This window comes from Leptonotus elevatus, chromosome 11 (assembly GCF_054856555.1).
Source record: "Leptonotus elevatus isolate MCC_2025b chromosome 11, RoL_Lele_1.0, whole genome shotgun sequence".
NCBI classification, from domain to species: domain Eukaryota; kingdom Metazoa; phylum Chordata; class Actinopteri; order Syngnathiformes; family Syngnathidae; genus Leptonotus; species Leptonotus elevatus.
The window spans coordinates 7,166,417-7,194,107 of NC_141249.1; the positions used below are offsets into that span (position 1 = coordinate 7,166,417).

The following is a 27,691-nucleotide window of genomic DNA, read 5'->3' on the forward strand; positions in this document are numbered from 1 at the left end:
CTTTGTTAAAAATAAATGACCAGTTGACCGAGTGCGACACTTGCAATAAGATTCTGTTGTGCAAATTGGCATGTATAAACACCTCCAGATGGATGGGTGCATGGTGTAGAACTATTGATTGATTGATTGATTGATAGAAAACAATGTACTCAACAACACTGTATTTTCTTGAAAGCTAGTTTTACTTCCAGATATTTTTAATGCTGTTTTTATTCTGTATATTTGTGTTTTATTGTACTTAATCTTAATCCATTCAATACTTTTTTCGTATTTTGATTAGGTTAAAATCAATCAATAATTTTCAGCCATATTGCCCATCCCTAGTGCACAGTCCAAAATAGTGGCAATGCTCTGCTGTGTGACCTAAGAAGCATCCTGGAGCAACACAACCTTCAAAAGTGTGATTTGATTTAAAAAAAATAGATGATAATAAATATTCCAATCTGCTCAATGGTTCATTTTTAGGAACCGCCAAACACTCAGCCCCGGAAAAGTAATGAGATGAATGAAGTACACGCTGTGTTAATGTGTGCTCATGTGTGTGTGTGTGTGTGTCGCTGTCGTGTCCAGCCATGTGCAGGGTGTGGGTGATTTTGGAGAGCTTGTTGATTAGGAATGTAGGAGGAATCCTTTGGTTTGATGAAAACAAGGCTGCTGGCTTCAAACAACAGCCACTGTTTTGGCTCCTCTGTGTGTGTTTGAGTGTCTCTTTTCGAAGGTCCATTGAGGATGTTGGATTTTGGTATTGTTCTGGAAACATTTGTCAGGCCTAGCTGGCCTGGCAGTGGCGTACATGTGTGCATATGTTATACACCGTCAGGCCTGTCAGAGGGAACAAAGTGACAGCTGTATAAAGAGCAGAGGTGGCTGAGACCAAGTTCTGGACAATCAACCACCAGGATTCGGACTGGGCTCAGGTCTCCCAACACAGAACGTACAGTGTTCGCAAATATGCGCAGCCGGAGCAGTGGCTCAGTGTGTCTTATGCTTGCGTGTGGCTGTGTGAATTGAATATATGCATGGTTGGAGATGTTTGCGGATTCCGTCAGTGGGAGACAGCTCATATATTCATGGTGAGCGGACACGTACGCGATATAATGTGTACACATAACTTGACATGTGCTCTAATGTGGAAAATGGTGTGTGCGTGCGTGTACAGTATATTATAAATACATATTTGTAATATCTATATATAATATAGATTTACCTGTGTGTATTGTATATGTATGTATGTATAAATATGTTTAATGCTGTGAAGCGATTTTAATTTTTTAAACTAATTAATGGCACAATATTCCGTAATTAATCGCATTTTCTATTACCATTTTTTTACAAACCTTATAACAGATATTTACTGGAGTAAAATCTTGGAATAATGTACATTTGTCAAAGACTGTTCTAATAGCTTATTTTTCAATCCTTGAAAAAGAAAATAATAACATAACATATATATGATTCGATTCAGATTTTTGTGTCTGTTTCAATATTTGATTCAAAACTATTTTTTATTCAAAATGATTTGATTGACAATGATTTCTGCTTCAATTTATGGACGTGCAAAGAATCATCATGATCTACTCATTACGACATTAAAGTGTCATTTTTCTTTACATTTATTACGTTTTGAATTGTAAGGAAAGTGCTAAAACAGCAACAAAAACAGCTGCTCTGTAAGTATAAAATAGATAAATAAATAAAGTGGATTTTGGGACATTTTATATTGATTCTGAATCGTAGTAAATGCGAATCTTGATTCTTATGTGATTTTTTTTTTTTGGGGGGGGGGGCACACAGTATATGTACATATATGTATGTGAGACATGATGGGGGACAATGTACCCTTATCCAGATCAGCAAAAATACATAGAAATATATTAATGTAATAATAATATATTTGGTTGTTGAAATGTAAGTGCGTGTTCCTTCATGCGCTGTTCATGTGCAAATCTTTTACAGACATTGGTTTTGCACGATATCAGAGGCAAACTTATATATCATGGAGCGGCCAGTCAGCCAGCTGTGTCACTGGTTGTGCTTCCTGTCTGAAACCAAAGTGCCATCTGCAGGCAGTGAGTGTGTACTGCACTGCCGCTCTTCTCACGCAGACACCTGGATCAGACTTAAGGTTTAATAGAATACGCATGCCGCACATTTTCCTTCTTTTATATACGGCTCCCGTTTTAAAAGTGCTTTCAGCGAAGGCCAGTTGGATGGACGAGCACTGGAGCTGCTCTCAAACAGGGTTTTCCTCCGCCTCTTTGGAGCGCACTGCTCTTAAACAGGCAGACTTGGCCGTACTTCTGCAGAGTCTCTGCCTCTCCCCAAGGTTTGTTTGCATTTTACCCGCATCTCTTTGCATACACTGCCAAGCTGTGAGATCAGTGGCCACTCAGAAATACCCTATGAAATGCATAATGTAAAGCGGCCTTTTGGAATTTGGCCCCGCCACAGAGAAAGTTATTCTGCATAAGTGGTCATGCTGGGGAAAGTTTGTTCCTTCAAATGCACTTGGCTAAATGGATGGCTGATGATTTGATTTTCCTCTTTTAAGCAGAAATGAACTGTAATGTGTTGCGTCAGAAGTGGGAATCGTTTTGAGCTGTCTTGGGGCTGTGAAGGTGGTGAGGATGAGGTCAGAGCGTTTAGCTCATAATTTACTCACAGGCCGGCCTGTGAAGGTTGCAGCGGCCAGCGTGTTGGGTTTTATGTCCAAATACAGTACGAAAGGTATTTCCAATCCTTTTGCTCTTTCGCCAAGCACTCCTGAGCTCGGGTCAAAGCGCTAAAATGCTAAAAATGATAAGGAAAGAAATAAATGTTCCCGTCTTGAGGGGGAAAAAATGAAGCCACTCTTCACTTTAAAGTGAAGAGTGGCTTCATTTTTGGTACACGGATCCAAAGCTTCACCTCTTTACACAGCCACAGAATTAATTAATTCTCACTTTAAAGTGAGAATTCTGGAAATAAAGTCAGAATTCTCACTTAAAAGTGAGAATTAATTCATTCTCACTTTACAAATAATTCATTCTCACTTTAAAGTGAAGAGTGGCTCGGTACATGGATCCAAAGCTGTCCTTCGCCTCTTTGCGCAGCCACAAAATTCATTAATTTTCACTTTAAAGTCAGAATGTCAGAATTCTGACTTTAAAGTGAGAATTCTGAGAATAAATAATTATGATTAATAATTCTCAAAGTCTGAGATTAAAGTCAGTTAGAGTGGGAATTCTGAGATTGAAGTTAGAATTCTCACTAAAAAGTTGAGAATTCTGAAAAAGTGAGAATCCTGCCCCCCAAAAAAATCTCTCTTCACTGGCCCTAATCCTCTTCCATAGTAAAAAAATAAAAAATAAAGCTGAGATATTAAACATGCTCCTTGATGGTGAATCGACTCCCTTTTCGGAATGCAGCCTTGGAGGTCATTTTGCTGAAACGATTTTACGTTGTTTTCTTTTTTTTCTTTTTTGCCAGCGCAGTCAAAGACGAAAGTGACGGCAGTGACAGAGGGAGAAAATGTCAGGCAGGATGACTTTTTCAGTTGCACCTTTCAGGTTCCTATTAGCCCACAGCGAGGAGCTAATGGAGCAGCGATATGATAATCTGTTGTTCTTCTTTGTCAAGTTCTCGTCTGCGCTGTCAGGCCCGGGGGCTTGACTATATTTGACTGCGGGGGCCTCCACTCTTAAACACACTTTTGTTCTTTACATTGGTGCACGGTGCATCAGAGTTCAGCAGCCAGACAAATAGCTGCTGTTGAGGAACTCGGTGCGGAAAAGTGTGAAAGTTGTCGGAACGAGTGGGGAGGGGGTTCGCCGCCGAGAGAAGCAACGAAAAGTAAGGAGGCGACCGTCCATTTACGGCTTCCTTTTGGGACCGACGGACGCTGTAACCGAGATCACAGTGGGCCTGGTGACCTGCGCCTGCTTGTGTTTGGCTTCACCTTGCTTTAATAAACACCTAGCTGCACTGAGAGGCCCCGTTTTGCCAAGCAGGCTTAAATTAACACGCGTGTCTCACAGGTGCATCTCTGGTTGGCTGCCACGTCAGCCTGGCCCCAGATTTACTGCCCTGACACAGGAATCCATTAAATGCTGTTTAGGGATCCCGGGCCGAAGCCCCTCTCAAATCTCTTTCATTAGAGCTCCAAGCTACCAAGGAAGGGCAACCAGTTGGCCAATCAGCGCTGCCGCCACATGTGTTCCTGCTTAGGCCCACGACTTGAGAGGCTTAAGTGACTACTGCACACATCTGAACTCCGTGTGTGTGTGTGTGGGTGCGTGTGTGTGGGTGCGTGTGTGTGTATTCCAAATGAGGCCATGCCAGCCACACGTTAGATTCCGCCCATCTGGCTGCCACCGTGTCCACTAATGAAGAGTGTCTCGGTACACGGTTCCAAAGCTGTCCTTCACCTCTTTGCGCAGCCACACCTTTTGGCTCCACCCCTCGGGGCACATTCGCTCACCTCCTCCGCATCTTATTTCTCAGGATCGTTTACCTTTTATCGCTGCGTCTTCAGTTTCGGTGCCACAAACACTCTGAAGCACCCCCAGTGCTCCTCTCAGAGGGTGTTTATTCCTGTTCTTGGCTTTGATTGTTGACAAAATGTGGGAAACTGAGCGTTTATTTGACGTCCTTGATATCCTGTCCATGTCCATGTACGGTTTTTGTCCTCAGCAGTAAGACAATTCAAAATGCTAGTTGAGCAACTGTGTGTACATTTCCTCTACTGTATGACATTGAACTCTGGCCTACAAATAGGACTGTCTTACTTGTACTAGCCACTTCTCAATTTTTATTTTATTAGCTACCGCCCTGGAAGAAGACATTTTTTGACCAGCCCCCAAACTCTCCGCCATGACTATAAATAGTATCATTTTTAAGTACACCTCTGCAGAAGCGCTAATCCTCCAACAATAAGAGTGCCACTGCCACCTACTGTAGTGGATGTGCAATTATATTTTATTCTTGTATGGCAAAATAATAATAATAATGTTCCCTGGTGTTGCACGCGCCCCCGCTCCCTATTTGTGAAGGATTTGTACTACTGACATCATAACATTCTACTAGTTAGCATCCATCTAGCGATCCACTAGTACACTCATTATTGAACTTTTTACAGTAAGTACCACCCTAAAAATAATATTGTTCTACTATTCTCATCAACATTAAAATTTTGTAGCTTAATTAATTTGCTCCCAAAAACGTATTAACACATTCTATTTTAAATATTGCCATGGTCCCAAAAACATATTTATACGTTTTTTGTTTGTTTTTATGTTAGAGCATACTATGATGCAACTTCTAAACTGAAGAGATCGCTTAAAGCAATGGTAGTTATTTCTAAAAAAAAAAAAAAAAAAAAAAAACGGCCAGCAGGTGGCAGCAGAGTATAAAAGATCAACCAGGGCCATGTTGCTACAAGCTCTTTCCCCAGTCTTTTTAACAGGGTTGTGAATAATGATGAAACTTATTCAAATGCTAATTGCTGCCAAACAGAAACAGAAACTTTTTTCCCTGATGAAAGAAGAGACTCTAATCTTTTTTTTGGTAGGTTCCATGTTTTTATAGCAATAGAACACAACATTCTGTGGGCCTTGCAAAATCAGTCAAAATCCAGTAAAACAGCCGGGAGCGAAGGGGGTTGCTTCAGTGAAAATGGCTGTGAGTGAATGAGTTAGGCATTAAGTGTTCATCAATAACAAGACAGAGGTTTTATCCTTAAAAGGTATTTTTAATATTGTAAGCCACTGTAACATAATAGACAGTTTGGGCACCAATAATGAAACATCGGAGAAAAAAAACTAGCGATGGCAGTATCGCGCCAATGCCCGGCCTTATTTCAAGGTATCGGACGGTGGCCGATACCAGCATCAGCCGCCATTTTACGATCAGTAACTAAAGACGTACCTGTCTGACAGATGCCCTTTAAGATGTACAACCACAAATTTTGGCTCATTGTTTCATTTTATTTATTTATGTATTTATTTATTACAATTCATTTTACTGTGTGTTCTATACAAAATAGGTATTGTATAGAACATAAAAAATTGCAATTAATTTCATGCAATTTTCAGGAAAACTGCTATATTAAAGTATATAAGTCTTTGTTTAGAATTATCTGTCATTGTTTTTGTTTTGTTTAATTGTATTTATCGAAAGTGCTAGTGGTATCAGTACTTGGTATCGTATCAGTGAATACTCAAGCATTGAGTACTGTACTGGTATAGGTCTGATTAAAAAATAATAATAAAAAATGTGATATCAAGCATCTCTAGATAAAAAAAATAAGTGATTTAAATGTATTAAAAATTAAAATAAAACGATCCTAAAAAAAACACTTTTTTTTAAACTCATCTTAAAGATTACATTTAAATGTATTGCACTTAAAAGGGAAATACAACTGAACTGTACTGAATGTTTTGTTTACCACAAGTGGGAGTTACCACACTTTAAGAATCACTGCACTAGTAGCATACAATTGTATGCTAGAGCACACATTTACCTCACTAGTTAATGTGTCCTATTAATATGCCAAATATGTCCTACTGGTCTGCACTAATAGCGTAGTTTGTACTAAATCTAGAATATTGAGTACATGCTGAAAGAGTTTTCCATGGAAGAGTCCAGGGAAAGGTGACAAAAAAGTTGTTGAGAATGCAATATTAAATATGTGCAGGAGCAAACTTAAGACTCCTCATATAGGTTTGCTGCCTACAGTCTAAACAAATGGCCGCTCGCCCTGCGACGAGAATGTCAATTAGAAGAGCAGCACATGCGCTGGCGCTGCTGGAGCAACATGAACATGTGCGTGATGGTGGAGGCCATGTTAATAAGTGGCCCGCGGCAGATGGGGAGCGTCCCGCGTTGCCGTGTAAAGCCGCCGTCTCGTCTTGAACCCGCACATTAAACATGTTACACAGGTGGCTTATTAAACCCGCTGTGTCACTAAACGGCACCACATACTGATCATTCAGCACATTGCTGTGACAAACACCACGTGCCCATCGTTAATGCACTTACACGGGCCCGCTCTCGCAACCGACTTCATGCTTAATTTGATAAAACACTTCTAAACATTCTCATCCCCAGACCCCATTTGACTAATATAGTCTCAACTCTTTGGGTTCTGGTCCAATAAAACAAATGTTGTCCCTGAAGGACTTGCCAGATATCTTCCTCTTATCGTATTTTATTTACATGTATTTTTCTCATTCACAGCAAAACTTCAACAAGTCTCCCATGAGCACGGGCCCTCGGGAACTTGGCTACGGGCTGGATGACGATGAGCTGGACAGTGCGAGCAAGTAAGTGCTTCTTTTCATCACCCTCGCTGCCAAAGAAAGCCACGTGACGTATGGACTATATTTAAAAGAACAAAATGTGAAGAAGGGAAAGGATGCTCAAGGCAAGTTCTTTTCTTTTTAGTTGTGGTGGTACTGCCCCCAAGTGGTCATTATTGGTAAAACAAGGTATTTTGACCAGACTATAATAGACTATTTTTGACTTGATATGTAATTATGTAAACAAAACAAAATATTACATAGTTGGGTGCACTAATAATTCTAAATATCAATAATTTTTTTGAATAGAATTACTGGAGTAATATCGACAATATTTTGGTTGCATCCAATTTTTCTCACAAGAATGTCCCGTGTTGCCACCGTAGGATCTCATCGGAGGACAGTGGCGATGTCCCCTCCTACACGGAGGACAGCGATGACTCGTACTCGTTGGAGCTGGACATGGACTTGTCCCAGTCAGGCAAGATGAACCTACTGGAGGAGATCCTGGACTCTCTCAACACCACCACCATGGAGCAAGGCAAGCTGAGTGCAGCCAAGAGTTTGGACTTCTTCAGGTCCATGGAGGACTTGGACTACCAGGCCCCGGTATGAGAGACACTTAGGTGGATGTAAAGTCTACACAGCCCTGTTCAAATGCCAGGTTTTGGAGATGTAAAAAAAAAAAAAAAAATGAAAGCAGGATGAATAATAGATACATAATGCAAACATACAAAATCTTTACAGTTGACTCACAGCCGACCCACAAATAGCGAACATCTGCAAATAAAAAAAATAACAACATAAATAAAGAATACAGTAAATAAATCTGGGAAAGGTGGGGGCGGTGAGGGTGCACATGTGAGGTGTAATAATCTCTGAAAAATCCGCGATATAGTGAGGTACAACCTAAGATAAACCCCATAAAATAGGAATTTTGGACCCAAATACAAATCTGCGATATAGTGAATCCACGATAAGTGAATGGCAAAGTAGCGAGGAGGGATCATTGTAATAAATGTGCTAAAAACATGTTTTTGTTGGGTTTGGTGACCAGTTATAATTTACAATGGCCAGGAGTCCACGAGGTGCTTCATGTTCCAAATACCAGTTGCTCTGAATTTGAAAAGAAGAATGTAATGTTCATGTCATCAATGTCCAGCATGAAACGCTAACGCCACCGAGTGGCAAAAGAATACCTCGACACAAATCTATGACTCACTGTTTCACACTTTTTATCCATAACTGTTAGCGGTAATTTATAAATGACTTCCTAGAAAATTGCTGTATCGATGAACTAAAAGATTCGGTGACCATATTTGGCCACTTTTATTTTAAGTAACAAAAGTCTGAAAAAATATATTTCATTGTACATTCAAATCAGATATATGCGACTAACTCATTCACTGCCATTGACGGCTATAAACGTCAAAAATTCATTTGAACTATTTCTTAGTTTAACATTTTTTGTATGTAAATAGTATGAAAACCTAGATTTTTTGGGGGGGATTTAGAACAGATCACAAGTTAACAATGTACATAATGCGATTATTTCTGATTAAACATTGTAATTGATTGACAGTCCTAATATATAAGCATATATGGATATATGTATATGTAATGTGTGTACATGCAGTATGACGTGGGCATTTGATTAGTTTAAGTTCAATGAAATTACTGCATTCAATAGCATTAAATTAGATTTGATGATACCTGCAGGAACCCTGTATATATATTTTTTTATTAATCATCCAATTAATCGGTAATCCTTTTTGTTCTGCCAAAAATCGTTATCGGCCTCATAAAAGTAATATCGGTCTAGCTTTCATGTATTGTTGTCACAGCCTTTACTAATTCCTCTGTGTCGTAAATTTTCAGACTAAGTTGAACGCGGCCGGTGACTGTCCACCGGCAGAGGGAGGGGCTTGTGACAAAGGCGGAGATCAGGGGGGCTGGAACATGGGTCAGGACGACAGCGCGGTCCACGGGAAGCACCTCCCGCCGTCCCCACGCAGACAGCCCGCCAAGAGCAGCCTGAAGAAACCCCCCGCGCCTCCCGCACCTGTAACACACGAGCAGCCCGGCCCGCTTGCCCTACCTCCCGCCAGACAAGCAGCAGACCGCTTCCCTTATTCGCCGTCGACATCTCACCGAATCACAGCCACAACGCCATCTCCAACCTTGTCTCACGCATCTTCGCTTCCGAGCTATTCCCCGACGCCAGCGGCCCGCGCTCGCACCATTTCTGAGCCCCAAGCGAGCCACGAGCCCCCTCCCGCCCACAACCCGACGGGCTCCACCGGCATCTTAAGGAGGAAAGTGCTCTCCAAGGAAACGGTGAAGAACTACAAAGAGAAGTCTGTGCAGAGGCAAGCGAGCAAGGAGAGCAGAGCCAGGAACAGCAATTGCGTGCAGGTACCCTGGGAGAAGGACCACACGGAGGGACTGCCGGGTCTGGCTAAGGGCCTGGGGGCGGCCGTGCCGGATCGAGGCCTCCTGGAGGAGATCGATTCCATGTGCTGCGTCGGGCCGGTTCTCCAAAGCGGACTGCAGCTCTCGCAGGTTCACTGCAACAACAGCCACCACAGCAAAGCCGCAGAGCACTCGTAACGTTCTCGCCGACGGTGTTTGCACTCGGGAAGTCTGCGGCAAGTCGCCACGGCAACAGCAGGAAGACGTACTGAGAAATGTGAAGACCTGGAAGTAGGACCTGTGGGAACAAAACAGGAAAAACTGGTGGACTGTCACAAGATCTTATCCAGGGAAACATTTCTTTAACTGATGCAAGAAGTCAAAACATTGGCAATATCCTCGACAGGTGCATCTCAAAATACAATATTGTGGGAAATTTCATTCATTTCAGCAGTTTCACAGATGTGACAGTGAAATATTTTTATTTTTATAACGTTGACTGTTATAGCTTACAAAATTCAAATATGGTGAACACCTGCATATTTGTTATTTGCCATTCACAAATTTGCCGAATGGCAGAATTTGCAACTGATCTCCATTAAGTCACCAAAAAGCTCACCGAGGCATATTGTGCTTAACCAAAGCAATAAAAGCGTAACTTTGCCACCATTTTGTGGCATCTTGGTACTAACTAGCTATGGTGAAGTGAGTTGAAGAGTTTCGTTTTGATTGAAATTGTGCTGAGCTGCCGTATTAGGGCCACGTATATATAAAAAAAATATATAATAATTCCAGAGGGGGGGGGTAATAATCCGAGAAAAAACTTTATAAAGTGTGAAATTTGAGAGACAAAAAACCCTCAGAAACTTACGAGAAATACACGTAGCGTAACTATAGTCTAATGTGAGGATTCGCTGGTGGTTAATGGGACACTGTTTATAACATTGAAAAGGCAGGATAGAGACGGATTCATTCTTAATTTAAACTTTACTCATCATACACGGCAGAGAGCGACAACACTTCCTGATCCACTATCAGCTGACCAACACTATCCAATCAGAAGCTCGCATGCTTTAGGTAAATGCAAGTGAATAATGGAGAGCAGCAGATTCAGCACATCAACATAACTAGCTAAATACCAAAATGTATACATGTGTAAATAATAATTCTGGAAACAAATGTACATGTAAATATACATTTTAACAAATTAACTTAAATGCTTGATCCTCAGGATCTTTGTCGCTGGCCAGTGGCCGCACACAACGCTTCAAAGAGCGAATGCTTAATGATATGGTTAATTTCTGCTAAAGCAATTACTATTTCCTTATTTAAAAACCCGACAGAAAAGTATTGCCACAAACATCCGAATTATACGCCACATGTAGTTTTTTAGTTGGAATATGACCCCCCCTCTGATTTTATATATATATATATATATATATATATATATATATATATATATATATATATATATATATATATACGTGGCCCTCTTGTGGCATCAATTGGCAATTTTGGAGGGGTACAATTACGCATAACTAAAATGAATTGGCATTTTCATCATCTTTCTCAACTTTATGAATTGAACTACTGAATAAAAAAAGAAGGGGGAAAAACTCTTCTAACACATTCTAATTCATTGAGATGCACCTGTATAAGGACAAAAGTATTGGGACACCATGACATCAACAGGAAGTGGAAGGAAATATGTCCCATCTGTGTCCTCTTATTTTGAAATAATGTCCTCTCTTGTGGGAAAACTTTCTACACGATGTCAAGATCAAGCTCATCCCAATCCTGCTGGAACAAAAAAGTAAAAAAAAAAAAAAAAGTATAATCTGCAAATTGCACATTTTTGTTTTGAGGAACATGAACAATCATGTCACCAGGAAGGAGAACTTTAATATCCCACGTTGCATTTTCACATTCCAAACCTGCCGATGAACGACCCCATCGTCATGTGGGAGGTCGTCACATTTGGCTGGAGCAAAAGGACGTTTGCACTGACGAGGATTTCAAGGAATATCAAGAAAATGAAAGTGGCGGCTCCTCGTGAGCCTGCCGAAGCATTTTGACACAAGCGTTTCCTTCACCATGCCTTAAGTGGACATGTCGTTTGTTCGTCTGTGGAGTGTCGTCGGTTCTCGTGCCGAGACGTCAACGGGACGTTCGCCGTCTTTCTGGGGATGGATGGAATATTTTTCAAACCCTTTTCCCTTTCACTCCATATGATGCCACTTGCACCCTGCTGCTCGTCGTCCTTTCTTCCATCTTGTGTTGTCTTCTCTCCGTTTTGAAAGCTGTTTGAGTATTTCTTCCATATCCATGTACTAGTATGCTCATAGTCTTCACTAATAAGACAATTCCGCACTAGTAGAACAACTCAAATGTTCTGGTAAGGTTTTTTCCCACTACTGTGTGACATTTCTGCACACTAGTAGGACAACTGCATGTTACTAGTGAGACAAAACTGTGCACTAGTTGAAATCTCCACGCTATTAGTACATCCAGTGAAGCACTAGATGTTAATTGGTTGAATTGTATCATATCACTAACAGAACTCAGTTGTGAAATAGTGTGCAGTTTTGCCTCACTACTAACCGTCTTACTAGTATACCAAGGACAATTCAGTGCACTAGTAGAATAGTGCCGTACTGCCTACAACAGTTTTAGCATTCAAGCATGACAACACACATTACTAGCGTGGCAAAACTTTACTAGTTGGAAGCTACATGCTACTAACACTACTTGTCAAGCGTTAGATGTTAACGGGTAGATTTCACTAGTAGCACACAGTTGTCAACAGTTGTCAACTAGTGCACAGTTTTGCTTCACTAGTATAATGTATCGATACCGCTTTTTTCAGACCTGTACTAATACTTAACTATTGTAGCCAATGATACCTTTACTAAGTACCAATACTACTAGTATTTTTTTAAATAAAAACAATCCCCCCCCCAAAATGACAGATAATTAACAAAAAGACAAAGAGAAAATGAAAAAGAAGATATTTTTACTTAAAAATTGCATGAAATTAATAAATAATAATAAATGAGAATAATAATAAAATAATAAAATTAATAAATAAAATATAAATAAAAAATATTAAATACAAATTATAAAATAATGCAGAAATTATTCAAATTTTTAGTTCCTGATTATAATATATAGTCGCAAGTACTGATACCTCAAAATGAGTCCTGGTGCCAAAAGTGGCAGTTGAAAAAAAGCATTAGTTGTAAGACAGTTGTACCACTAATGTGCTGAATTGTCTTAAAGATAAAAAGTATACTAGTACATGAAGGATGAGGATCTGGCTCCAACGGTTTTCCATCATTTCCGAGCTTCCAGTCGCACACTGATGATAGCGTGTTTGATTGTACTGTCCCACATACATGTGACGTGTACTGTCTGACCAAACGCTGCGTGCCGAGGTTTGAGACCCAAACTGAAAAAAAAAACAAAAAACGTTCCCCTGTGCTGGATTTGGTGCTCTTCCCGTTCTTGTTGTGATTTAGAGCAGACGCCAGCCAGCCTGGCACTTTAAGCGCGGCCATTTCTCAGATTGCCGCCGCTGGCCCGTTAACGTTTTGCCCATAAAATGGCTGGCGAGCATCGAAACGAGCAGACGCAGGTAGTCGTAACTCCAAAAAAGGAAAAGTCCACAACCAACTGTGCGGCGGTCCGACTCATTGACACACATGAAAACACGTACTAGTGACTATGCAAACATTTCCAACTTAAAAGGTAATACTACTTGAAAAACAAATTAACAATCAAGCTAGTTTGTAATGGGAATAAGCCACGTGGAGTGTGTGCGTGTGTGTTTGTGTGCTCTACAGTGTGTGGTGTGCCTTATAAGGAACGAGTTTACCTGGTACAGTATTAAAGAGAACTGGTAGGCGTATGCAATGTAGAACTCATCATGTGGTCCTTTGATTGTTTCATGAGTGAATATAACTTTTGAGTAGTTGTGACCAAATGACCTGAAGTGAACTCAGGTGATGTTTTTCATGACATTTAATTTGCTTACATGTGTTTTGTTTAGTTTTTTGGGTTTTTTTGGTCTTGTTAGGTACTGGTAGATAGACCTTTTTTTTTGTTTTTTTTTAGTTATTCCATTAGTTAATAACCTATTTAAACTAAATGCATTTCTTTGTTTTATTTGTTTTCTTCAAACTTAGGTCAAAAAAAAAAAAAGGCATTTAAAACGCTTTCTCAGAGGTCTTCATTTCATAATGAAAAACTGAAAAATATCAAATATTTTCAGCTGACAAGACATGTATTTTTCTTGAGTATATTTTACATAAATAATATATAATTGGTGTTGTATGTTGTAAATGACACCCAATTTGAATGTGTTAAATATTTTTAAAATTAAAAAGACATTAATATAAAATGTATAACCCACAATCCGGTACTCCCTGTGGTTTCTGCACGCATGTTCAGTACTTGGATGTAACGTCCGTCTTATTCCTTTGACAGATGTGACTCATTCATAATCATTGGTATTTATCTCAGTATTTAGCACATCGTCAGTCCAAAAAAGAAGAATGATGCAAAAATGTTGGTTCTGCCTTGCTTTGAATTGCATTGTAGTATTTAACATCATCTGCCTTGTAGGAGATTTCTTTTAATTACATTTATTGGCTGCTGTAAATAAACCAGAGGCAAAATCCGTGAGCGAATAACTACTGATGAGAAATGATGGTGACTGTTTACACTAATGCTGTACAATGATGATGATGATGACATAGTTTGTGGGGGTTCACATTTCAAAATGTGGCAGAAGAGCAACTTCTTGGTGCTCGTTGCTATTCTGCCAGCAGACGAGTGTGCTAATGTAGCATTAATGAGTGCAGACAGACACATTTCACAATGTATTTTAACATCACCTTCCATATGCCAAAAATATTCTAAAATGCAACATATGTGTAGTAGCAGTACAGACATCAATCAATTATTGTTTGTTTTTTGTAACAATTCCGTTTTCTGGTACGTTTTGATTCCGTGCACACTTGCATGTTCTCGTTGTGGAGAAAACAACCGAGGTCAGTCAATGGTACAACTGCACATCTTGTAAGCACTGTGAACTGAAAATAAATACTCTTTCAAGCAACATATGTCTGGGCTCCCTTTTTAACAACTGCTGAAGTTGGGTTAAATTCATGTTTGTTGCTGTCGGGGCAAGAGCGATTCATTTGCAGTCTGGACGTAGAAGGTTGAACATCTGCTCAGGAGGGAGTTTCACAATAGGGGAGACTGGGGTTTGATGTCACGCTTTTTTACATTCTTGGAATCACTACATCATATAGAAACAAAATGTACACAAAATGAAAGACCAAAGTCTCAGATTAATATTTTGTATTCATGTCATTTTCATATTTTGTTTCAGTGCTGAGATACAAGCAATCAAATAGAGAGTGTAAATGTGACAAGTCCCTCAGTTGGGCAGGTTGTCTCAGCATATGGGGTAAAGATGTCACACTGGATTTTGCAACTAATAAAACAAGGACCAAATTATTGCTGTTGACTTTTTTTTTCTCTCAAAGTGAACAGTGAGGTCAAGCACGGGAACCGTTTAGTGTTAAGCTTGAAAAACATTGTTAAAAAGAATAGTTAAACAAATATTAACAAAATATTATTCACTTCAGCCTCAAATACCCATTTTACCGCTATTATACTGCAAATTAAGGATTACATTTAAAAATAATAATAATAACCAACTAATTTTCTGGCATGCGTAAATCGAGTTGCCATAGGTGCATTTTTCATTGGCCTATTCTTTGTGTATGGGACAACTAACCCCAAAATGACCGAGACATTACCCCAGACAACCGTGTTTGCAAATGCTAGCTCTTGTTTAAAGTTCTCTTACCTGAGGCTCATCAAGATGCCTTAATCACCTCCTCCAACAACTCCAAATGCATCACTGCTAAAATTTGTATCTGGAAGAAGCTTGTCTTAAAATATTAGGTCAACAATTCTTATTTAAGGTTGTGCAAAATGGTTAATTGGCACTCTTCTCGGCACACCATGTGCTATTCTCTTAGACATGACATGGCAGAGCAGGGTTGGGCAATCTCGGTCCTCGAGGGCCGGACTCCTGCAGGTTTTTAGCAGTTTCCCTCCAACACACCTGATTCTAATAATCAGGATCGTTATCAGGCTTCTGCAGAGCTTGCTGATGAGCTGATCATAAAAATCAGGAGTGTTGGAGAAGGGAAACATCTAAAACCTGCAGGACTCTGGCCCTAGAGGACCAGGATTGCCCACCCCTTATATAGAGGAAAACTGGTATTCCACGTTCTAGTGGAGAAGACAATTGTGACAACTTACCCATGTGACAACAAGCCCTTATACTACTTTTCGTATGGAGTCCAAATTGCATTTTTTATGTAGAAATGTTGACAATATGCCAAAAGTTTCTTGACTACAAGTATTGTTTTATTAAGACAGACACAAAAGGAATACACAGCAAATGGTCAAAAATATTGGCACCCAATTAGGCATCTATGAAATAAATTAACACACATCAGATTTTATATTTACAGACACAAAATGACAAAGTATGACAGCAGCACGTAATCAATGTGTAGAAATATAGATTAAGCACACAAACTCCATCCATTGTGAGTGGAAATCTATCTAGGATGAAGGACGCCCGGTGCGGCAGGTGCAGCGCATCCGAGCAAGACGGACGAACGACGTCGCCAAGGAGCTCTTACGCTTTCGTTCCCAAGTCATCGGCCATGTTTGCAACAGCTCAGATGAGCCTCTCCATGGGCGGATGCTGGGTGATGCTCCACATCTCCACCCGAGAGCCGTCCTTCTCCTGCCGGCTGGGGCTGTAGGTGCCGCGGGTGGCTCGGCGGTTCAGCGCCACCACCAGCCCGGCCGAAGTCGGGATGAGAACCAGCAGCAGGACGACGGTCACCAGACTGATGGCAAGGAGCAGGTTAGAGGTCACGCCTTCAGAGGTCAACTAGGGATGAGAAGGGAGCTAGTTAGCATGGTTGCGCTTCAGATTTTTCCTGTATCGTTGCCACAAAGCAGAGATTTGTCTTTGAGTATTGTTGTATGCTGTTTGTATGTGTTGGTGCTCCGGGGGAAAAGTGGCAATTGAAGATTTATAATTACTGTAACATGATACTGCTTAAAGTTAGGGTAGCTGCCGTCAAAGGCATCTCTCATTTATTTACTTTATTTCATCGTAATAATTGGGTTGGAAAAGAACAATAAATAAAGTGTTAAAACCATTATAATATTCAGTTAATTTAGGTTTAAAACTTTATTGAAAGGGGGGAAGTACTTTTTGTTCCATCATACATTGCTGTTAAGGGGCAGTTAATTGACGCCCATATATGGACGACAAGGGAGGAATTTGTCCAGATGACGTGTTTTCTGTTCAGAAGATTCATTCATTCATTTATTCCTTTTGAGTGAATGTGGCCAATGAGGTAAATGTTTTTGTTATTTGCTTTCTTAATTGTTTATTGTGAAGCCTCCTTATTTTGTGTGCTAATTTAGCTTATTTTCGCTCATTTCTTAGTTTTGACGGCATTGTTAGGGTGTTGTTTTACAGTTTTTCTTTCATTTCTTGAAACTGAGATGACATTTTCAAAACTGCAAGCTCATTTGGCCAAACAGACTTACATTTGTGCACAACCTGTATATATATACAATACCTATCCCAAAACTGGTCACACATGCTTCACTCCAAGTTCCTTTCGCAAACAAAGAGTCGGTACTGTCACAACTGCAAAGATCCTCCTCAATTGCTTTGGCTCATTTGCATTCACTTAGTGCGTTTGCCGAAAATAACTTGGATGATTTTGCACAACACCATGGATCATCTGCAAAAGCTCATATCTCTCCCAAAACAGCTCACCTCTGTGTCAAAATCAAATTTCTATGTCATACAAGTAGTCAGTGCCCCCAAAACGCATCGTCCCTTTGGCATTGTGTGAGCACTGCAAGTCAAAATCATTAGTTTTTCCACAACAGCTAACAAAATACAATTATATAAAACTGAGGGGGGTGGAAAGATTTTACATGAGACCTTCTCAAAGTTTGCAGTTTGACATACTCCACTCACAAGCAATGAGAAATGCCATTCAGTTGGCACCAATTGTAAGTTGGTTTGGGGATTTGTCCATGGTATTTTGAAAATGTCATCTCAGTTTCAAGAAATGTGCTAAACCTATGGGTAAAAAATGTAACATGTAAAAGACATGTGGACAACATTAAATGTCTGTTGAAATTAGTGCTGACAAAGTTAAAGCGTTAACTAATTAATTAATCACAAAAAAATATCGCATTAATCATGTATTAACTCAGATTAATCGCAATATAAATTTTGAGCACAGATTATCCTTTATCTTGACAGTGGATGGTTACGTTAAAGGTAGCACAGGTTGTGTTTAAGCAATAAACATAACTACATGCATTAAAGTAAAGCCTTTAATAAATGTTTGCATATGACATTCAAAATATTTGTTTATGTCAAACTATTTTTTTTTCATTTTATATTATGCAAGTAATTAACAGATTAGAAAAGGAGGATGGGCGTGTGCAGTGGATAAATCATTTTGAAGACGTCCTCATAACATTAAATGTAAAAAAATAAATAACGCTTAACTCTTTAAAACTGGTGGACAAAAAATGTTGATTAAAAAAAGCCTTTTTAATTAAGCTATTAATCGTGATTAATCAAAATTCTAAGATGTGATTAATCTGATTTAAAAATGTAATCGTTTGACAGCTCTAGTTAAAATCCAAGAACCAAGTTGAGCCTTGATTGAACTCAAATGGGGTAAGAGTTAGCATGTCTTAGCGTTACATGTTAGCATTAGCAGACTTAATTTTTTAAACATACCTTATAATGTTTCATTCTCTTTTGTTTATGTGTCAATATTACATTAAGCCTCAAAATGACAAACAGCATAAGTAAGCACCCGTTTTTGAGAACTACTGAAAGAACTGTGCTAGCAAGAATCTTCTTTTTGTTTCCTTTAAGCCAGTCTCCCAATTCAGCGAGAGAGACTGAGATGATAAACAGATTCTACTGAAAAAAAAAAAATGCATTGTTTGTGTTTCCCCCCCACTCACGCACACTAACAAAATCAAACGGCGACTTCCGCCATCTTGGCTACACCAGGCGTTCCACGCGTGCCGCCAAAGTGCTGATGGATGCGCTCCCCGCCTCGGCGGGTGGGCAGCAGCCCGCCGAAGCTTCCAGTCGCCTCAGACTCAAACCTCCCCCCGTCTGCCGCCGCTCTAGCAGTTTGGCAACGGCCAGCGCCAACGCCAGCGCTATCGCCAGGCCCACCAGACACGGCGCCAGCACGGCAGCCACCCGAGAGCCGTATGGAGCGCGAGCCGTCTGTGGAGGATCACACACAGACACGCAGTCACACGCAAAAGGCGGCCATCGCTGTTCACTCTGAAAACACCCCCGGAGGTACGCCACAAAAGAGCTCACACGTACGGGCCTTGTTTGGAGGCGAAAGCTGCGTCACTTTTCACCGGTTCTTTGTAACAGCTTGTAAAATTGCTCCTTTCAGTAAGAACACACAAGCAGCTTCTCCGTCAGCCGGTGGTTCGATGTAACAGAGTACAATTACTTTTTAACTTATTGTTCTTAAGTAACAGTATGTACAATTATGTTGTTACTTTGCTAGCTTAAACAGTTTGTGATGTAGGCTAACACCATTTTTCTTCTCAATACAAGCACAATATATATATATATATATATATAAATTATTTTGTATGCAGAGACGTTATTTTGCTTGTGACATGTTATCAAAATATAGAAGTGCATACAATAGTGCCTTGAGATACAAGTTAAATCCATTCCGTTACTATTTGACACTCATACTTAGGGTGGCCACTTCCATTAGGTCAAAAAGGAGGACATAGTTTTAAAAATTAATAAGTGTTCCCTCGCTATATCGCGGTTCACTTTTCACGGCCTCGCTGTTTTGCTTTTTTTTTTGGTGCAATTTTGCATGCAGTTTTTTTTTTACAGTAATGTGCTTATTTCATAAAATTTATGAAGGTTTGAAAATTGAGAATGTTTAAACAAGAGAGAAATGTGATAAAATGTAATTCCCTCGATGAGAAAAGTGTTCAAACTGTGTGGTGAGGGGTATAGGAGCCTTAAAACATTTATAATATATGTAAAACATAAAGCTAACTACTTTGCGGATTTAATTTATTGCAAGTATGTTTTGGAACCTAACCGCAGCAACCAAAGTAATAATAATTCACAAAACTAGTCAATTGCAAGTAAATAAAAATACACATTTGCAAACAACGTGTTACAATAATAAACTTATGACGTAGTCACCCCCGCCGCCCACCGGCTCATTCTCGTACACGCCTCCTTAAACAGCTTCTTAGCGAGTTGCTGTTGTCAATCACAGCCATACAATGCCCAACTCTCTCCCCATTCGCAACCCAACAATCCTCCAGGCAACACCCCCTTTGAGCGCCGATTTCAAATCTTAGTTAGGGGTGGAGCAAGAGTCTGACTTCCTGTTGAGTTTTCTGCCCCAGCGTGACGTTCTGACAGCTTTGCTTCAGACTGCTCACGTTGACATCAAACCGACAAAGCGCGCAGAAACCGTGAAACCAGTCTCGACTGCTGTTAGCCAGAAAATTGTGCTTTTTCATCAGTTCAATATTAAAAGATGTCCGGCGTTTTAGCATTTTTGCTAGCGCTGCCTTTTGGCTGCTGTCAAAGAAGGCCACACGTGGAGATTTGCTTACATTTATTGAGCCAATGATATACAAGATTTTTAACTGAAGCCACTGTTGGCCAATACAGACCAGTTGTGACAAACGGGGGTGGGGCTGATGTTGGGTCACATAAAATCAACCACGGCTCATTTTCTTTAGAAGGCGGACAAATTAGCGTCCGGCTTATGGTTGCGCAGGACGCCAGACACCATCACTGAAAAGTAGGACGGTCCGGCCTAAATCCGGATGTACTGGTCACCCTACTCACTATTCAGCAGCTTTAATGGATTTAATTTTTCACTTTTCTCAATGCGTACATAAAACATCAATTAACTCAAACTCATTCCCTCCCAGCCATTTTCACTGAAACAATCCCCTCACTCCCGGCTGTTTTACTGGATTTTAACTGATTTAGCAAAATCCACAGAATATTGTGTTCTATTGCTATAAAAACATGGAACCTACCAAAAGAATGATTAGAGTCTCTTATTTCAGTATATTTCTATCTGTTTCCGTTTTGCAGTAATTAGCATTAGAATATAGCTGAGTTTCATCATTATTCACAAATCTATTTGGAAATGTGAGTAAATTTGCTTTTTTGTCCCCCAACATGGCCCTGGTTGATCTATTTTGCTCTGCTGCCACCTGCTGGTCGTTTGTGTAATAACTACCATTTCCTTAACAGTTTTTTGCAGTTGAGAGGCTGCATCAAAGCCTTCTGTTTGCTCTAGCATAAGAAAATTTAAAAAATTAAAACATAAATTCGACTTTAGGACACTTAAAACTAGGGCTGGGTTTAAAATATCGATATATCAACATTGAATCTATATTCCTTTTCATACCCCAATATCGATTCATAAAACCATAAATCAATTATTCTAATATGCTATTTTGCAGCATTGGTACTTCTGGGAATGTCTTCCATATAAAGGTAAAATTGGTACTGCGTGAAATCCTTAACTGAATTGAAAATCAATGTGAATCGTGAATTGAATCGAATCAAACCCTTCCGAATTGAATCAAATAGATTTTGGAAATCTGAATTGATACCCAGCCCTAATTCAAACATTTAAAATTGAACGTATTTAGACATTTTTGGGGGCAAATTAGTTAACCTAGTAACCCAACAAACAAATGTTTGAAGCAAACAACAAAATAATCACATACTGTACAATGAAACTGTTGCATAAAAATTACCATTGAAAGACGGCACAAAACTTCGCTACTACCCATGGCTGCCACCTAGAACTAAAACTAAAACTACAGGTGATTAATTTGCAGACATTTTTTTGTCAACATTTTTTGAGCGATTTCTTTTTTAATTCTATAATATATATATATATATATATATATATATATCATTTTCTTTTCTTTTTTATTTTGGGGGGAACTGCTGCCTGAATGAATTCACTCATATTTCAAGGCACAAATTTAATAGACAGTATTTATTTATTTATTTGTCCCATTTCAAAGCCTGTACGTTTTTATAGAAGTACAGAACATTTTTGAATGAGTACTTTAGCCAGCTCTGCTCCCACCCAAAGCACTCGACACCAGATTTCAGCTCCCAAGTTGTCAATCAGGAGGAATCAAAGCAAGCCATGCAGTCAGCCTGATTGTTAACTCTCATTATGTGACACGCTGGCTTACATCAGAAGTTGCAGCCGCCGTTGTGCTCGTAACACTCCGGGTGGCAGCTGTAACTATCATAAAAGCTTATCAACCGGTCACTCGGCAATCACCGTGGAAACGCAATCAGAAAACACAACAGTTAGCTCCTGCAGCTATGACACTTTTCTCTCCTCTCCATACAGGTTCTTTGGGAAAGTGCTTACCTGTCACTGCGGCACAGTTTGCTGTCAGAGTGAGTGTGAAACAAGCAAGCCGCCGCAACAGCCGGCAGCCAGGACCCGCCATCAGTCACCCAGTGCCACGCGCACACACACACGCACACACACACACACACACACACACACACACACACACACACACACACACACACACACACACACACACACACACACACACACACACACACACACACACACACGCCACAGAGATGTCTAACTAACCAGTCTCTGAGGTACGTGGCGAGGCCACCCCGAAGCAGAGGCAGCAGCAGCGATGCCTCCCTGCTGTCAGCACTATCAACCTGCTTTGTGTGTGCGTGCGCGCGCGCGTCAGATAAGGTGCCCTCATATGTTTCCGTGAAGCAGACCAAAACTTCTGTGAAAGCCACCAGCTCCCTGCTGAAGCTGCACTTCAGTGCCAGATGCTGACTTTTCGCAGGCAAAGCACATTTCTGCCTCCTCTCAAAGGATGGTTAATCCTGCCTACCTCGGAGCCAAAAATGCATGATGGAGGTGTATAAATAGGGCTTGGACAAAGTATGCTCCACCTTGGTCTAGCCCACTGAGCATTTACAGGATTAAGAGTATTGTAATGTTTGTTGCGTTCATTTAGCATTTCCCCCCTAAATTGGTTATAAAGGAAGTCAACCATAAACACCATTTGACAATAATATATGTGACCTCACTATTCTAAACATGACATTCTGATTACATTTGTGAATATGAGTTTTTATCCATCTCAGGAGGCAGCCATTTTGTCACTTGCTGTTTGTTGACTGAAAATGACATCACAGTTTCCTCAGGCAACGGCCAATCACAGCTCACCTGTTTTCTGAAGCTGAGTTGTGATTGGTTATTACATGAGACCTTAAAAGAAATGATTTACAATATGTTAAATTGTGCTCCCACCAGTCCAGAAAAAGCCGCCCGTTTTCATCCATCTGAGGGGGCAGCCATTTTGTCAATTGCTGTCAATTAAAAATGACATTATAGTTGGTCACGGCTCACTCGTTTTCTAGTTTTGGTCATGTGACATTCACAAGCTGAGCAATAAGTTAAATACCACTCTCTACTGTCCATTATTAAAAAAAAAACATCCTAAAAATATAATCAAATAGAACGTAAAGAATTAAACAAGTTTTTGCATCATTATAAATTCATCTGGCTCCTTCTTGTGTGCACAACTTGTCCACAAGAGGGCAGTATGATGAAGAAACACAAATGAAGAAGAGCTTCACAACTATTCTAAGTGACTCAGTTAGCTGCAGTAATATTAGTCGGCGTTTTTCAGAAAGAAAAAAAATGCCTATGTTTGCACTCTGCCAGACATGATGCCTGTGTTGTTTTGTTTGTTGTATTGTTTGTTAGCAGTAAGCTGATGTGGTTGTTTCAAATACACAATGTGTCATTCTCTTACCAGGCAGTGCTCATATTTCGAGGCACCACTGTTATGATCTTACTCACTACTACAACAACCACAATAAACACATGATGACATTTATAAATGGAATTGCTCTGCGTGTTTGAGTCGGAGCTTTCATTATTTTGGGATACAATCGCTCTACAGCTTGTTAAAGGAGATTAAGTGTCTATTTATGGCGTCATTGAGCTGCCTGATTACAGAACACACACACACAGCTGATCATAAGGTGAAAATGGAAAAAAAGAATGATTAAAAGAGAACACACAACAAAGCAAAATAATAAGGAAGATATATATATATATATTTTTTTTATTAATAATAGCAGACAACACCAAAACCAGAGAGTGATGTTAGGACAGTTTCTGACAGAGGAGACTGACAAAAGAAAACACACATGAGCATTGAGTTGTGGTATCAAATAAACAAAAACGCATGAAAGTGAGGGAGAAAAGTGACAAATGAGGCTATGAAAGGTTGACCTGCAGCAGCCCAGTGAATATGTGTTGGTTCAGTCTAAGCAAAGCTGAAGAGAATTTGGGTTTAAAATAACTCCGACTGAAACGTTTGACAAAAGACAAAAAAAAGGGGGGGGGCAAGGGGGTGGGAGCAAAACAAGACATTGTGCAGCTGTCAGTCAATCATTGACTGATGCGAATTCACATCAACAACAAAGTGAGATGTCATGTTGTCGCCTCACACTTCTCACTGCCTTTAGAAGTAAAACACGTCTTTACACCTACGCCGCTTGGAGCTCCCCGAAATTCCAATACAAAAGACTGACAGGATATCCGAACTGGAAAAACATTCCAACAATACACTCCAACCTGCAGCAAGGAGGTTATGTTTGCTTTGGAGCATTTCTTTGGGTGACATGTCGACATTTTGGGATGTGTATGTCAACTTTTTGTTTGTTGTTGTTTTTAACTCATTCACTGCCATTGACGGCTATAGACGTCAAAAATTAATTTAAACTATTTGTATTAGTTAAAAAAAATTTCCCACTTTTGTTAACAAGAGTATGAAAACCTAGAATGTTTTTATTGTACATTTAAAACAGATATAAAATGTGTGATCAATTGTGAGTTAACTAGTGAAGTCATGCGATTAATTATTATTACAAATTTTGATCGCCTGACGCCACAAATTTGTAATAATGTTTTCTTTTCTTTTTTTAATTCATTCATTGCCAATGACGGCTATAAACGTAAAAAATAATAATTTTAGCTATTTCTATTAGTTTAACATTTTTTTCCACTTTTGTTGACAAGAGTATGAACATTTTTTATTGTACATTAAGAACAGATATAAAATTTGTGATTAATCGTGAGTTAACTAGTGAAGTCATGCGATTAGTTACAATAAAAAAAAGTATTGGCCTGTAGCCCCTAATTTTTTAATAATTTTTATTATTTTTTTAAATGAATTTATGGCAGTGAATGAGTTAATAATCACAAATTCCAGAAAGCTTCCAAATATCACCCCCTTTTTGCCGCAGTATATTCATTCGCATTCATTTCTGTAAATTGCCATTAGTTCTTAGTGATTCATATGAACAGTTTTCCAACTTTCATGGATGTTAATATTTTGAGTGGTACTGGCCTTTACACGTATGTAAAAGTGTCTGAAACTGCATTATGACATTTTGGCTCCGTCATCAACAAGATGACACTGACTTACAATCACTATGACACAAAGAGCGTTGCTCACTTAGGCTCAAAGGAGTAAAGGATGAGGATTGGCTTTCTGGGCTCAATCTGGCAATGTGTGTTAGAGTTTCCACTATATTTCATAAGCGAAACAATTCATTAGTGAACCAAAAAATTAATATTGCATTGCGTAAATATTGCCCAGTACTCCAAACACGGTATTCTGATGTATGTTGCGTTTGTTATATCGCATCCAGGGGGGCGGCCATTTTGCCGCTTGCTGTCAACTGAAAATGGCATCACAGTTGGTCAGGGCTTAGATAAGGACCGATAACGGAGGTGAGCCCTGATTGGTCGTTACCTGAGTGAGCAACTACGATGTCATTTACAGTCGACAAGAAGTGACAAAATGGCCGCCCCCTGAGATGAATAAAAACAATAAATCTCAACCTCAAAACTGTAACATGCTAATCACTAGTTCACCGTGCTGTCTTGGTATATAAGCTGTAAATTTAAGATCTTACATCACATGGGGGTTTGTTTATCTTAATCAACTTCTCGTAATAATTGTTATATTAAATAAGGTGCTTGATGAAGGCACAGAAACATTAACGAATGTCATTTATAAACACGTGCCCCCTCAGTTGTTGTCCCCCCATTCCACCTCGGGCTCATCGTCCAGCCTGAGGATGAGGTAGGAGAGCAGCTGAAAGAGGTTCTGCCACAGCAGCACGGCCACGTAAAAGTAAATGTCGCTTACGTCCGTCTGGCATATGTCGCCGGCGTAGCTCATGTCGCACACGCACAGGAACTTGTTGATCAGGTTGCGGCAGTAGCCTCCGTTCAGACACGGGTTGGACTTGCACTCGTCCACTTCCTGCTCACACCTGCAGCCACACATAGCGATGGAAAGAAACTTTACAACCAAAACAATTGTTTATGTTGTAATTCTTCATTGTGAAATATCATGAAAATACTTCAATGATCATGCCGAACATTTCTGGTTTCATTCAATACAAATAGTATAGGACAGGGATAGGCAACTGCAGGCCCACGACTGCACTCTGTTTAAAAATAAATAAATACATGTTTTAAAAAAATAAATAAAACATTTCCCGCCCCACAAGACGGGTGAATAGTAGGGAAAATCCCACAAAAACTAGGAAAAATCCAAAATGTGAAAAAAATATTGAAAAAGCAAAAAAATAAAATAAAATTGTGAGTACCTGTATGTGAGTGCTAAACTGAATATGCAGGTCTCAACTTAGTTTTAAGTTGTCATATCACAATTCACCAGTAGATGGCAGGCCTGGCTTGGTTTTGGCAGGGCCATATATAGAGAAAGTTTGGCCAACTCTGTTTTCTGCAGGGTAACAAGATGGCGTCCATATGTCCAATCACGCTGTGATTGGCCAACTGCTGGTCACATGACAAATGGACGCCATCTTGTTACCCTGCTGAAATCGAGTTGGCCAAACTCTCTGTATATATCATATACTTCTCTATACTACAACATAAGTAGACCTAATAAATATATAATTTTTTTTATGATTTGCAGAACTAACATAGTACCCTAATAATATTAAACATTTGAGTGAGTTAATGTTTGTAGGGGAAAAAAATCAAAAAGAATGATTGCACAGAATGTTGGTTTGTTGTTGAGCAGTTTTGTGCCATCCTTGAATGGTAATTTTCATGCAAGAGAGCCCTTTGCACAGCCCCCCCCCCCCCCCCCCCTGCTCTCATTCCGCTCAGCCTTATTGTCTGATGCGGAAAATTTTAGTAGGAAATTAAAGCAGGGTTACTAGTTGTATGCAAGCCTACTATACAGTACTGTACTGGTTGTTACATAGGAGTTTATAATGTCCTTTTAAATGTATGAACTTCTTACGGACCCTTTTATTGTTGTAACTGCAATTCACTACTAATTTGTGCCCATCATACCGGTGTCCAGTGAAGCCAGGCGGGCAGACACATGACAACTCGCGCTCAGTGCAGTTGCCACCATTGAAGCAAGTGTAGTTTTTGATGTCATCTCCACACACAGACACAGGAAGCTGGGGCCGCCTGGGAACGCACGGACATGCAGAATACAAACAAAACCTCATATCAGGCACTTTGTTGTCAAATGTGTCAAGCTGGAGCCAGACAAAACAGTCATGCGGGACTACTTGTATTGTTTGATTCCGTGTTGTAAGACTGGAGAGGCAAAAGAAGCTTACACCCCGAGCGGTGTAATCCGATTATCTACCTCGAGTAACAACATGAAATCTCATGCGGGAAAGAAATGGCCAAACATTTTCCCATGGAGCAGTCAAAATATATTTTGTGGAATTCATC

General features: G+C 39.8%; 2 protein-coding genes across 6 annotated transcripts in view; one reads left to right on the top strand and one right to left on the bottom strand.

Annotated features, from left to right (window-relative positions):
• Positions 1-14,808, top strand: part of dennd1b (DENN/MADD domain containing 1B) — a 138,262-nt gene extending 123,454 nt beyond the window's left edge. For both annotated transcript variants that reach the window (XM_086089998.1, XM_086089999.1), the window contains 3 exons: positions 7,216-7,301; positions 7,664-7,886; positions 9,156-14,808. In XM_086089998.1, coding sequence (XP_085946124.1) covers positions 7,216-7,301; positions 7,664-7,886; positions 9,156-9,887 — 1,041 coding nt within the window. In that variant the 3' untranslated portion in view covers positions 9,888-14,808. The remainder of the gene's footprint in view (positions 1-7,215; positions 7,302-7,663; positions 7,887-9,155) is intronic.
• A 1,081-nt stretch (positions 14,809-15,889) lies between these two features.
• Positions 15,890-27,691, bottom strand: part of crb1 (crumbs cell polarity complex component 1) — a 32,958-nt gene continuing 21,156 nt past the window's right edge. For 2 of the 4 annotated variants that reach the window (XM_086089994.1, XM_086089996.1), the window contains 4 exons: positions 27,296-27,418; positions 26,112-26,238; positions 18,805-19,074; positions 16,530-16,674 (listed from right to left, as the gene is read on the bottom strand). In XM_086089994.1, coding sequence (XP_085946120.1) covers positions 18,841-19,074; positions 26,112-26,238; positions 27,296-27,418 — 484 coding nt within the window. In that variant the 3' untranslated portion in view covers positions 16,530-16,674; positions 18,805-18,840. Of the gene's footprint in view, positions 16,675-18,804; positions 19,075-26,111; positions 26,239-27,295; positions 27,419-27,691 lie in introns of all 4 variants that reach the window. The other 2 variants (XM_086089995.1, XM_086089997.1) reach the window with 2 other exon arrangements.